This window comes from Selaginella moellendorffii, unplaced genomic scaffold (assembly GCF_000143415.4).
Source record: "Selaginella moellendorffii unplaced genomic scaffold, v1.0 SELMOscaffold_91, whole genome shotgun sequence".
Classification (NCBI taxonomy): Eukaryota; Viridiplantae; Streptophyta; class Lycopodiopsida; order Selaginellales; family Selaginellaceae; genus Selaginella; species Selaginella moellendorffii.
The window spans coordinates 593,882-606,348 of record NW_003314352.1 but is presented as its reverse complement, the minus strand read 5'-3'; the positions used below and the strand labels follow the sequence as shown (position 1 = coordinate 606,348).

General features: G+C 49.7%; 5 protein-coding genes across 5 annotated transcripts; 2 read left to right on the top strand and 3 right to left on the bottom strand.

Moving 5' to 3' along the window:
- Positions 1-1,668: 1,668 nt before the first annotated feature.
- On the bottom strand, positions 1,669-3,552 carry LOC9661834. Its single transcript, XM_024662596.1, has 8 exons — positions 3,395-3,552; positions 3,263-3,347; positions 3,169-3,210; positions 2,953-3,115; positions 2,850-2,902; positions 2,610-2,798; positions 2,512-2,558; positions 1,669-2,461 (listed from the first exon to the last, which is right to left on the bottom strand). Exons 1-8 carry the CDS (start codon positions 3,550-3,552, stop codon positions 2,407-2,409), a joined length of 792 nt encoding a protein of 263 aa, XP_024518364.1. The 3' UTR covers positions 1,669-2,406.
- Positions 3,553-3,593: 41 nt separating this feature from the next.
- LOC112341833 (pentatricopeptide repeat-containing protein At4g02750-like) lies at positions 3,594-5,812 on the top strand. The gene is made up of 4 exons (XM_024662646.1): positions 3,594-5,430; positions 5,481-5,544; positions 5,604-5,675; positions 5,756-5,812. The coding sequence occupies exon 1, from the start codon at positions 3,594-3,596 to the stop codon at positions 5,379-5,381; it is 1,788 nt and encodes a 595-aa protein (XP_024518414.1). The 3' UTR covers positions 5,382-5,430; positions 5,481-5,544; positions 5,604-5,675; positions 5,756-5,812.
- Positions 5,695-7,300, top strand: LOC9661235. Its single transcript, XM_002988834.2, has 8 exons — positions 5,695-6,094; positions 6,156-6,293; positions 6,345-6,413; positions 6,461-6,532; positions 6,590-6,672; positions 6,721-6,849; positions 6,896-7,109; positions 7,161-7,300. The coding sequence occupies exons 1-8, from the start codon at positions 5,729-5,731 to the stop codon at positions 7,206-7,208; spliced, it is 1,119 nt and encodes a 372-aa protein (XP_002988880.1). The 5' UTR covers positions 5,695-5,728; the 3' UTR covers positions 7,209-7,300.
- On the bottom strand, positions 7,204-8,167 carry LOC9661234 (sm-like protein LSM4). Its single transcript, XM_024662595.1, has 7 exons — positions 8,100-8,167; positions 7,999-8,040; positions 7,850-7,948; positions 7,722-7,799; positions 7,610-7,646; positions 7,437-7,556; positions 7,204-7,372 (listed from the first exon to the last, which is right to left on the bottom strand). Exons 1-7 carry the CDS (start codon positions 8,100-8,102, stop codon positions 7,353-7,355), a joined length of 399 nt encoding a protein of 132 aa, XP_024518363.1. The 5' UTR covers positions 8,103-8,167; the 3' UTR covers positions 7,204-7,352.
- LOC9661233 (cellulose synthase-like protein D3) lies at positions 7,206-12,376 on the bottom strand. The gene is made up of 8 exons (XM_002988776.2): positions 10,999-12,376; positions 10,130-10,934; positions 8,100-10,061; positions 7,999-8,040; positions 7,722-7,948; positions 7,610-7,646; positions 7,437-7,556; positions 7,206-7,372 (listed from the first exon to the last, which is right to left on the bottom strand). The coding sequence occupies exons 1-3, from the start codon at positions 11,880-11,882 to the stop codon at positions 8,361-8,363; spliced, it is 3,390 nt and encodes a 1,129-aa protein (XP_002988822.1). The 5' UTR covers positions 11,883-12,376; the 3' UTR covers positions 7,206-7,372; positions 7,437-7,556; positions 7,610-7,646; positions 7,722-7,948; positions 7,999-8,040; positions 8,100-8,360.
- Between the last annotated feature and the right edge of the window lie 91 nt (positions 12,377-12,467).

Here is a 12,467-nt window from a genome sequence, read left to right as displayed (position 1 = left end):
GTTTAAATTTAGGAGTTTACAAGTTAATAGTGATGCCCTTACTTAAGTGGATTTTTTGGATGAGGATTTAGTGTTGTTGATAGTTGTTATATTTGATATTTATTGTCCACAAGGTGCAAATAAAATTTACCTTCTCTTAATAAAGTTTGTAAAGCTTCAAAGATTAAGCTATAAATCTGAAGTATTCATGATAGGGCCTTCAATTTTTATTTCACACTTTATTTCTCTATACTTACTATGACTCTTTTATTTTAGATGAGTACATGTGATATTGTCATGTGACTTGAAAGTTATACAGGTCTTTATCTTAGCCAAAGATATGATATAATATTATTTTTGTTTATATGTAGCTATGTTTGGTGTCAAACTTATAATATTCCCCTTCATGTTAAAGAAAGATAGTTATATAGTTTCTCGTTTATTTAAGTTAGTAGCATTTGATTTGATGGGGTTTTTTTCTATAGTCAACTGCTAATAATGAACTGCTCATTATTACTGCTCATTAATACTACTCATTATTGCCTCCAACTACTTGACTTGCTAAGTGGAAATCAATGCTCTTGCTAGTGCATATGTAACTATTATTAGATACTTTCTTTTCAATTGAATGGTGATCCAATATTTTTATTCAGAGTAGATTCTCTTGGATAATAGCCTCATATTTCTAGTTGAGGCATTTCATGTTTTAATGTCTTGGTTAAGGATTTATAATACTTTCATGAGTGTTTATCATCCACAAATGGATGGTTTAATAGAATAATTTATTTGGACTTTCAAAGGGATGGTTGTGAAGTATGTAAGCTTTGAATATTCAAATTAAAATAGTTATTTGCTATCTCTTTGGTATATATATGTTATAAAAGTATAGAGTTTTATTGATGTTTTACCATATAAACTTCTATATGGTTATGATCTAATACTGCCAAAAGAGTTGAGTATAATTGAAGGAGTTTGAAGGCATTAAGATAAATACTTAAAACAATAGAATGTTTTGGTTTTTATGGTGAAATATTATTATATGGAATTTGATATTAAAAACGTTGGGGCATTTATATCCTTCTAACCTTTTATTTACATATTACAGTTAACACTTTTATTATTAATTAAGATATATATTATTCATATTGATTAAAAAATTTATAAAATACCTTTTATAATTTACCAACTTAATCAATAATTTTAATTAAATTTTAATTACATATAACATTTTTATTATTTATATTATATTAATATTAATTTTATATAAATTATTTCTAATGTTGAAGTTGGAGGTCTAGAAGTCAATACATGAAATTTAAATCTTAAAAATCTCTTAAATATATTTATTAAAAATTAATTATGTTTTTCCTTTTATATATTATACCTTATGTATAAAATATTCTTTAAAATAATTTAATTAATTTTTAGTTTAAATTTTTTATGAACAATAATCAAACATGTTTACAAACTTTATGATATGTTTGATTTTTGTTTGTCAGTTTGTTAGTCATATACAGATTTCATTATTAAAAAGAAATATTTATTTCTGATTTCTTAAAAATTATAATTCCATATGAACTTATTTATGTAATACAGCAAGAATTATATAATATTTATGTTATTTTCATGAAAATGTATAAGGTTTAAGGTTTAGGGTTTAGAGTAGGGTTTAGGGAATGACAATCAAGATGGGGATAAAATTTGTATTTGAGATATATTTTGATTAACTATTTTGAAACTTCAAGTTTAAAGACAATATTCTTTATGCGTTTCTTAAGATTCGAAATTCTCTTTCCAGTATTCGCCTCCAAAACCAGTGAAAGGGATCTCGTCCTCCTTGAGTAGTGAGTCCTTGGGTTTCCTGAGCTCGTCGGGATTGATGCCCAGCCTCTGGTACGCTGACACCGACTTGGCTTTCGTTGTAAGCTTGCAGATCCGGCGGTAGAGTAGCACGGGAAGCGTGACGAAGAGAAAGTGTGGGATCGAGAGCGGACAGCAGCACAATGCTAGACAGTCGGCCGAGTAACCCATCAAACAGTTGACGCAGCGCTTGGTGACGAGCTTGATCGCTCTTCTCCGGGACTTGGAACCGGCTGGAAAGCAGGATGAGGACGGGATCGTCTCAAGGCCATCGTCGAATTCGCCAGAGGACGGAGAGAGCTCGTTTGGTTGCTCGAGACATTGGGAGCAAAAGCAAGCTTTCTTCCTACACAGTGTTGTAGACTCATCGGTACCTGGATTGTGAACGCACAGGAAGCAGCGGCTTATTGGATGGTGGTGGCGTTGGCGCATTGACAAGAGAGTGGCGACGATCTGCCAGAGAACCATAAACACGTTGCTCCACATTTTCGACGGCGCTCATCTCTGCGCCACAATCAAAGAATAGGCGGTCTTTTAAGCTTGAAGGAAGGTCCGAGTACCTTGTACTCATCTTTTATCCTTGGACATCTCGTCATTCACGATAGCCAGCATTTCTTCGACCCTGTAAAGCTGCAGTAATTAGGAGAAAAGTGCTTTCATGGCTTTGCATACCTGTTTTTCTCGACTTGAGCCTCGGCAAGCCAAGAAGTTAAACACACCTATAAAGAGCTGGTTGGCACCTTTCGAAGGTTAAAACACTCGCAAGTTACCTCTAGAGCTTCTCTTTCGAGTTTGGTTCCGGGAAGGTCAAGAGCTGAGCTTGGTAAATCGTGGTTTGTGCAGTGTCCAGCTATCGATAACTCGTGCTCGCAGAACATCAAGCAATGAAGAGCTCTCAGATTCTCTGTGGAGAGAACTTCATTGTCCTGGAAACCCAAGAGCTTGGAAGCAATGCGCCACTGAAGAAGTTGATAAGTAAGATCAGCAAGCCATTGCATTGTAAACGTCACCTTGATCTTTAGTTCTCTAAGGTACATGGCAGTGATCTCCGTTGCTAAATCTTCTGCAAAGACAAAAGGATCAATACGGACACAAGAAATCGAGAAAACAAACCGTAGCATTTGATAGTGAGCATTGAGAACACGGGAGCTCCATCGCCATCGCCATTGTCACCGTCGAAAGCTTTCTCTTGCGAGAATGTAGCTACGCTTCCAGAATCCTTCACGTAGGTTCTCATGGACTTGGCCGCATAAATCAACCTGGAAGTGGCATCTTCCTGCTCAAACAAGCATAAGAACCAAAAGCTATGGAGAAAAAATCCACTCACACCAGCTCTTGGTACGCCGAGACGAGCTCCTGGCAGTTTGATCTCTGCAAATGAAAGAAAAATAAATCTTCCTGAAAAGATCGATTTGATTCAAACCTGCTGGCACAGGAGCTTCTCGCTCGATGCCGATCGCAGGCCAGGCATGTCTTCCAGCACTCCCAAATCCATGGACACCAAATATCTGCGAAGAAGGATTGGAGCAAGCACGATCCAGATTGGAAGAACTACCCCTGCGTGAGGAAAGCATTGACGAATCCAGTGGCTGCCGAGAGGCCCTTGCTGGAAGCCGCCGACCACGACGATCGCGCCGCCGCAATCGAAGACCAGACGTTCCTCACATTCCGCTGCGCGGCGGGGCGCCACAATCGCTCGCGCAGCTCCGCCATGGCTGGAGACAATATTTAGGGTTTATGGAAGAAGAAGATGAATGAAGCAATGGACAAGGTTTCGCTTCCAAGCAGCAAGAATCCCTCCCAGGATCGTTTCCAGCGGCGGCAAGAAGCACCAGGATCATCTCACCGCGAGCCTCGGTCTCCTGGATCGCAGCGAGACCGCGGACAAGAACACGTTTGCATCGCTCCTCCGCCAATGCGGCAGTCGCCAGGCCCTGGATCAGGGGAGGAGAATCCACCGGCACATCGTCAACACCGGATTGGAGCGCGACATCTTCCTCCAGAATCTCCTCGTCCAGATGTATGGCAATTGCGGCAGCACGGCATCCGCTCGGTGCGTCTTCGACTCCATCGCGGAGCCCAATTCGGTCTCCTGGCACTTGCTGATGCTCGCCTACGCGCAAGGTGGAGATCTTGCCGAGGTGCGCGCGATCTTCCACCGGATGCCGGAGATCCGGAAGAACAGCATCTCCTGGAACATCATTGTTACAGCATTTGCCCAGACCGGGTATCTTGACGACGCGAAGGCGCTGTTCCAGGAGATGCCGCGCCGCGACGTGGTATCCTGGAACACGATAATCACCGCGCTCGTCCGGGCGGGCCGTGCGGCGGAGGCGATCGCGTTGTTCCGGCGGATGGACGTGCCGCCGGATCACATCACATTCGTGTCGTGCATCGATGCCTGCGCCTCCGCGCTGGCGGTGGAGCTCGGCAAAGATCTTCACTCGCGCGCCGCTACCGCTTGCCTGGCCGCGGATGTTCTCGTCGCTACCTCGCTCGTGAGTATGTATGGAAAGTTTGGATCCACCGCGAGCGCCAAGGAGGTGTATGACTCGGTGAGCTCCGGCGGTGATGTGATTCTCCACACCTCGATGATCGCGGCCTTCGCTGAAAATGGCGAGATCGATCGAGCGAGGGAGCTCTTCCACGGGCTTTCCAGCGCCAGGGATCACGTCTGCTGGACGAGCATGATCGTGGCGTGTGGATCCAATGGAGAGCTCCCCGAGGCCGAGAGATTTTTCCAGCGGATGCCGGGGAGGTCACTCGTGTCGTGGAATGCGATGATGGGAGCGATGATCCAGAGCGCCGAGTACTCTCTCGCGATCGAAGTTTTCCGCGAGATGGATGTGGAAGGAGTGACTGCGGACAAGATCTCGTGCGTCACGGTTCTCGACGCCTGCGCGAACCTCACGAGGCTCGACGAGGGAAGAACTGTGCACTGGATCGTCCAAGGCGTGGAGGAGCTGGGTGAGTGCGCGATCGTCAAGACCGCGCTGCTCAACCTCTATGGAAAATGCGGGAAGCTGGCGGAGGCGAGAGAGATCTTCGACGAGATGGCGGCGAGGAAGACGATCGAGACTTGGAACGCGATGATCTCGTCCTACGCTCAAAAGGGTCAGGGGAGGAGAGTTTTGGAGCTCTACTGGCTGCTCAACTTGGACGGGATCGTCCCCGACTTTGTGACGTTCCTGTGCGTGATCTCGACTTGCAGCCATGCTGGACTGGTCGAGGATGGTCGCAGCCACTTCCACTCTATCACCGCCGACTTTAGCAGCTTCCCGACGCGGGATCACTACTGCTGCATGCTGGATCTCCTGGGACGAGCTGGCCGATTGAACGACGCCGAGGAGCTCGTCGAGCTGATGCCGTTTGAGCCCAATGCTGTGGAGTGGACTGCCGTGCTTGGAGGGTGTGAGACGCATGGAGAGTTCCAGCGCGGGGAGAGAGTTTCAAAGAGGTTTTTTGGGCTGAAAGACGACGAGACTGGCGTGGCTCCATACTTGCTGCTCTCCAATCAGCTGATGACTGCAACGATGGTATAGTTCATGGCAATATCACGAAAGAGAATTGGATCGTGAACGAGGCAAACAGGTTCGTCAGAATATGGTCCTTTATCTTGCTGACAAAGAATTGTTTTCCAGGAACTGCGTACGATGTAGTTTCTACATGGATTCAAAGTGAATGAAGAGCAAAACGAGGAAAGAGGTTCGTAGAACTTTCATTCTCAGAATTTTCCTCTGACGTCTTTTAAATGCTAAATGCAGGCTTTGGAGTTTTCAGTAACATGTAGTTTTCTGCAAGGTGTCTCTCATATGGCCAAGATTGAAGATTGAGAGGTCTACATAAATTTTTTCTTTCATCAAATGCTAACTTCAGCTTAAAGGTGGCTATGGCGACGGGACTTCTTCCCTCACAGTTTTTTGCCTCTGGTGGTCGTAGCTGCTGTAAGTTTCCCAAGCTGCCTGGAGCGAAGCCGTCCAAGTTCCACAGCAGAGTATCGGTGCCCCGCTTGTCTAGGCGAGTCTCTGCTACTGCCACTCCTGTTGCTACTGATGCGGAAAGTTTGGTCGGGTTCCTGGAGAAGGATTTGCCACACCTGTTTGACGACCAGGGAATCGACAGGACCCGCTACGAGGAGCGAGTGGAGTTTAGAGATCCCATCACCAAGTATGACACTCTGAGCGGGTACCTTTTCAACCTCCAGCTCCTCCGCGTGGTTTTCAACGTCGAATTTATCCTTCACGAGGCCAAGAAGGTTTGACGAGGCCATTGTTTTCTAGGCTTGACTCGGCTGCTGTATTCTCGATTTTCCACAGACAAAACAGGACGAGATCACGACACGATGGACAATGAACATGACCTTCAAACTGTTGCCATGGAAGCCAGTGCTGCTGATTACAGGAGTTTCGGTCATGGGAGTCAACTTGAGCACTGGAAGATTTCGCAGCCATGTGGTAACTTCGAGCTTTTTCGTTTCACAGGCACTTCATCTCGTTGTAGAACAGGACTACTGGGATTCTGTAGACAACAATGACTATTTCTCGTTTGAGGCCGTCATGGACGTGTTGAAGCAGGCAAGCTCTCTATTCTATGACGATTCTTTTATGATTTTTTGTAATAGATGCGACCTTTCAAAACACCCGGCTTGGAAACTCCAAAATACACGGCTTTGAAGAGAACCAAGTATTACGAGGTTCTGTTCTTTTCCCCCTTTTTTTTTCTAATACTGACTGCTGAAAAACAAATGTAGATTCGGAAGTATGACGCATTTCTAGTAGTCGAAACCACGACTGATGGACTGGCTAGCTCAAGCGGTTTCAACAGCGTTGCCGGGTAAATTATTATTCTAAGCAAGTTAAGCGCTTCACGTCGCGAGAACAGGTACATCTTTGGAAAGAACCAACGCGAGGAGAAGATGAAAATGACCACACCAGTTTTTACAGCGAGGCAGAGCCAGGATTGCAGCGACGTGATCCAGATTGTCTTGCCGTTGAATTGCGAGCTCCCGAAGTAAGTAGAACCAAGTAAAGCATTACTGATCTTTAAATTGTTCTAGATTGCCTCCTCCAAACTCCAGTGAGCTAACTCTACGTGAAGTGAGCAGAGTCTACGCTGCTGCGATCAAGTTTAGCGGCGCAGTCACCGAAGAACTCGTCATGGAAAAGCAAAAGCTCTTGAGAGACAGTCTTTGCAGAGATGATCTTAAGCCTGCGGATGGCTACTTGCTTGCTCGCTACAACGATCCCGATAGCACTCCAGCTTTCTTAAGAGTAAGATTTATCACTTGGAAATCTCATATTTTTTCTGCTTGTTCATTGCAGAGAAACGAAGTGCTTATCTGGCTGGAAGACTATCACTTTGAAGTATGATCAAAGTTTTGTAGATGCCAATAAAATTGATATGGTGATACACTGAAAATAGTAGCTCTCAAATCTTCAAATCTTAGAGGAGCTCTACAAAACTTTCATGCACAAGTCTCTCTTTTCCCAGATCTTTGCGACGTATGTGAATCATCAGCCACGACCCCGACCACCTACAAAAACAAAGCAAAGAACGAAGTGAAAAAAGGTTCTTATTCGCAGAGACAAACTTGGTACCTCGGCCTCCTCTTGGAGCTCCACGGCCTCCTCGGCCTCCTTCTTGCGGCCCTCGCCCCCTGCCTCGTCCTACAACCTCCCCTCTTCCGCGGCCACGCCCGACGCTCGGGGGCTTTCTATCTGTAAAGCCAGATCTGTGAGAAAACTAGAACCAGGAGAAGAGGAAGATTTACCAGAGCGCTTGGTTTCTTCTTGGACCTTGTCAATCACCTGGTTCAAACGAAGTGAGTGAGGATCTCTCCCTCACAAACAAGCTCGGCAGTAACGCGAATGGAAATCGCTCACCTCGTCTGGAACACGAAGATACTTGATGGTGTTGCCCCTGATGTAGCACTCGGGCATTCTCCAAAACCGGTCTCCATCCTGGAGAGAAGAAGGATGAGAAAAGAAAGGAAGGAGAAAACATCACTCGCCTTGGAAGTGCAAATAACTTCTCGTAGATGGATGTTCATCCAGCTATCGCAGCTCACCAAATGCCCATTGTAAGTCTCTCCATTCTTGAGCTCCACTAGCTACCCAAGCGAATTTTCAGACAAAGAAGGAAACGAAGAACATCACTCACCATTGGGTGCCCATGCGCTGTCTTGAGCAGCGAAAGCGGAAGCTGCGCGAAAAAAACCCTAAGAAACGCGCGATCGATCGATCAGCACAAGGAAAACATACCATCTCTCGCCGCGTGCGTTCTCCCGCCTAGCTCTGCGCTCCGGAAAACCCTAACTCTTCGACCTCAACCCATTTTGGATTTAGGGTTCCTTTATTCACAAAGTTTTTTTTTTTTCTTTCGCGGCGCGCATTGGCGTCCAAAAAATCGATCGATCGATCGCCCCGAATCGATCCAGTCCTTCTCTCTCGATCTACAATGCTCCGTGGAGCAGCCGCGGCGGCAACTGGGCGAAGAATGGAGCTGCATTGTCTCGGGTATGGCTATGGGAACTGGAATCCCCCTCCAATGTTGTTGGCGCCGCTAGGGTTCCTCAGCGACACCCACAGCAGCGAGATTATGATAGCCAGGAGCCCCGCCCAGACGAAGACGATCGTGGGAGCCCTGCCCTTGCGGCCCATCAGGCCCTTGGCGAAGGGATAGAGATGGCACAGCACCCAGAAGCTGAAGAACACCCCGCCCAGGAGCTGGCTCCAGCGCGGGACCTCGGAGTAGATCTCACGCGACACCGCCACGGCGATGGCGATGAGATTGGTGAGCATGATCGTGATGGGCGGGATCATGAGCGCCGACCACTTGACGATGTAGAGGTCGGCATACACGTCCTGCTCGTCTCCAGCGGCCTTGGACGTGAGCGTGAAGGAGATATCAATGCCTGCGACCACCTTGAGCAGCCCCTGGAGGACCGCCACGAGGTGAGCGCTGGTTCCGCCGATCAGCCAGAACTGCTCGTTCCGCCACCATTCGTCCAGGGTGATACCCGACCACCGGATCTCGAGCACCGCTAGCAGGCACAGCGTGAGCGTGATGACGAAGAGGTAGACCAGGAAGGTGGTGCTCAGCGTCTGGACGATGAACTCTCCTGTGAAGAGCGACAGCGCTGGGAGGAAGCAGTAGACGACGAGGAAGATCGAGGTGAAGGGATAGACGCCAACGTTGAGGTAGGCGATCCTCTGGAGGAACTTAAGCCGGGTGTTGGCGAAGAGAGCGTTGTTCCTGGAGAAGAAAATCTCGACCGAGCCGGTGGCCCAGCGGAGGACCTGGTGGAGACGATCGGTGAGGTTGATGGGAGCTGTGCCGTGGAAGGCGTCGACTTTGGTGACGCAGTAGATCGACCTCCACCCGCGGTTGTGCATCCGGAAGCCGGTGACCACGTCCTCGGTGACCGAGCCGTAGATCCATCCGACTCGCTGCCCCCACTCGGTCTTCCCCTCGTAGAAGCACGAGATAACGTGAATGGCCTCCGCGACCGTGGTGGCATCGAGAGGCTCGCGGGGGGCGAGAAGAGCTCCAGGTGGTCGACCGTTCTTCGCACCCTGCTCTGCTAGAGGCCGGCCTTGGAACTCGGCAACAGGGACGGAAGCAGCGAAACCGGCCGAGTTGCCGAACCGCTTTGGCAAGAGCTGGAGCTCGACGTCGTCGTCCTCGATGCTCTTGGTCTTGGATGTTTTCTTCCTTCCTCCGCCGCAGCAGCCTCGGTCTTTCACTCTTGGGGGGTCGAAGCCGTAGAGGGCGGTTCTCCGGAAGCAGCAGCCGGTGCCAACGTAGACGGGGCCCTGGATTCCGTCCAGAGCTCGCATGTTGACGTCGAAGAAGACGGAGTTGTGGTTGGCGTAGCGGTCGTTGGGGTCGATCCCCTCGAACCGCTGGGGGAACTGGACGTAGCAGATCTGGTCGCCGGTGCGGTCCATCATGAAGCACATCGCCTCACGGATAGCGAGCGCGTTGTAGATGTAGTGGTCGCAGTCGAGGTTGAGGATGAAGGCTCCGTTGGACATGATGGCGCTGGCCCGGACGAGCGCGTTCATGGCTCCGGCTTTCTTGTTGTGGTCGTAGCCGGGGCGCTTCTCTCGAGAGACGTAGACCAGCATTGGAAGGCGGGTGTCGATGCCGGTGGTGTCGATGATGGTAGAAGTATCGGGGGTGCCGAGGATTGGGTCACTGCTTGGAGGAGCCAGCATCACCTGGGAACAGCCACAGATCGAGTCAGCCAACTTTTCAAGGAAAAACAAAAGGTGGCGAAAAAACTTACTTGGATGATACCAGCGTGATCACCTCGACCATGCTCCGACGACGTCACCGTCCAAGTTCCTGGCCAGTGTGTGCCATCGGACATCCAGGTCGCTTTTGGGATGTTGAGAGGCTCTGTCACGTCTCTGCCGCTCTCGATCTGTGCTCGCTTGGCTTTGATCTCCTCGTGCGCATTGTAGGCATCGGACCTCCGCCGGATCGCCTCAGGTAGGCCGTTGATCCTGACTTTGAACTCGTCGTACTCACGCTTCACTCGTCTCCTGTCCTTTACGAAATCAGGACGCGACTTGTTCTTGGTTGGATCGCCTCTCAGCGCGAAATACGTCTCGGGATTGCGAGGCTCGATCACGTGCTTGCGGCAGAAGGGGACCCAGGTCTGAGCAAAACTGGCGGCCTCGGCTAGTGCCTCGAAGGTTAACAGTGCTCCTCCATCGTCAGAAAGATAGCAGGCGGTCTTCTCGACGGGGTATTCTGCGGCTAGAATGGACAGGATAGTGTTGGCAGTGACGAGTGGTGGCTCCTTCTCGGGATCAGCAGTAGAGACGAACAGGTCCACGCCTGGAAGATCAGACCGTCCCTTGGGATTGTTCGGACCCGGCTTCTCAAACCTTTCTTTGAGCGCCTCCAAGTCCGTGTGCCGGTTAACCGGAACTAGCTTTGGCAGCTGATCGAGCAGCCACGAGAAGGCAAACCAGATCTCACAGGCGACGGACATACCCCACAGCCACACTGCGTCACGGTTTGGATTCGTCACTCGCCACATGAGGAACAGGACCAGGACAACCATCCGGAAGAGCACTAAGAACCTGGAGTCCAGAAAAAAAAAATGTTAGCAGACAAAAGACAAAGTTTGCGGATCGAGCAAAGTACCTGTATGGGCTGATGATGGCGGCTGGGATGCTAGATTTCCTGGCCAGGGGGCGCTTGGACCGCTCGTTAAAGGCAGGTGGATCGGCATCCGGGCCGAAGTTATAATCGTTGGGTGGCCAGTGAGCGTTTCCATATCCATAGGTACCTTTGGTCTCGAAGAGCCACTGGGCGTGGTCAAACTCCGACTGCTTCACGATCATGGTGTTCTTCCGGGATCCAAGCCTCCGGGGATCGGCCTTGGCAGTGGCCGTGGTGGTGGCGGCAGAGGCGCCAGAAGTGGGAGTGAGAGCTTTGGTCTTGGACTCCGTCTCCCGCTCGTCATCCTCCTCCTCCTCCTCCTTGTACACCTCCTTGCAGCCGGGACAGATTCCACCGTTGGAGACGGCGTCGATGAAGCACTCCTTACAGATGCTAAAGCCGCACTCGCAGGGATGGATCTCGTTGCCTTGCTCGTCCCTCATTGCGAGCTGGTCGCAGCCCCGGACGCCGCAGGTGGAAGGCCCGGTGAGGAGCTGCTGGCCGTGCTCGGGGTGCTTCTCCATGATGTGGCCGCGGGTGATGGCGTTGTATCCTCCGGTGAAGATGGCGCTTGAGACGAACTGCTGGGACGCTTGCTGCGGTGCTGTCGGGCCCGAGAAGTTCATAGGCTGGTTGTCCGGCGTCGGGGGTATGTGCACCGTGTAAGGATTCAGGAACTCCCCGCTCACGGGGAAGTCGGCGGTGGACATGATATCGGACATCTCGCTCTCGTCGCGTGAAGCATACCGGTAGCGGCCGCTGGAGGATCGAAGCTGAGGACCTGTGCTGTTTGGAGCGGCCGCGGGATTGCGGAAGCTATTTGTGCGAGTGCTCTGCTGCTGCTGCTGCTGCTGCGAAGAGGCCATTTTGATCGATGATGCTGGTGCTTATGAAGTGCTGATGGCCTAGAGAGGACTAAGAAGGACCAGCTAAAACCTGCGACCGATTCGTGCTGAGAAACGCGAGGAGAGAAGAATTGGCATGGATGCAGCGACTTTAGCGGCGTCGCCACAGTGCGGGAGGGACTAAGTCATTTTTGCGCCACCATGGATTTCTAGATCGCTGGGATGTGGAAAAATTCGTGGGGTCTTTCTACTGCTGTGGGCTCTATATCGCGATCACAGCTATAAGAAGGGAATTACCCGTGCAAGAGGGAGTGGATTTGACGATTTCACAAAAAACAATCACGCGGCTAAACTTCTTCCTTCCACGCTGCATTGGAACGCGCCCTGTTTTATTAGGTCATTTTCATTGACGGCCGTGAGCCGGCAAGCGGAATGTGCGGCATCCCACGGATATGCCGTCAGATTTTGTCGGAATATGCCGGAGAGCGAGCGGAATAACCTGTGACGTGCAGGCTTCGTGCAGCGGGACGGCCCAACGCGTGGGGCCGCGTTTGAGAAGTTCTCTTTCGATTTCGTCGTTTCGAAGATGGAAGTTTAAGCAACAAT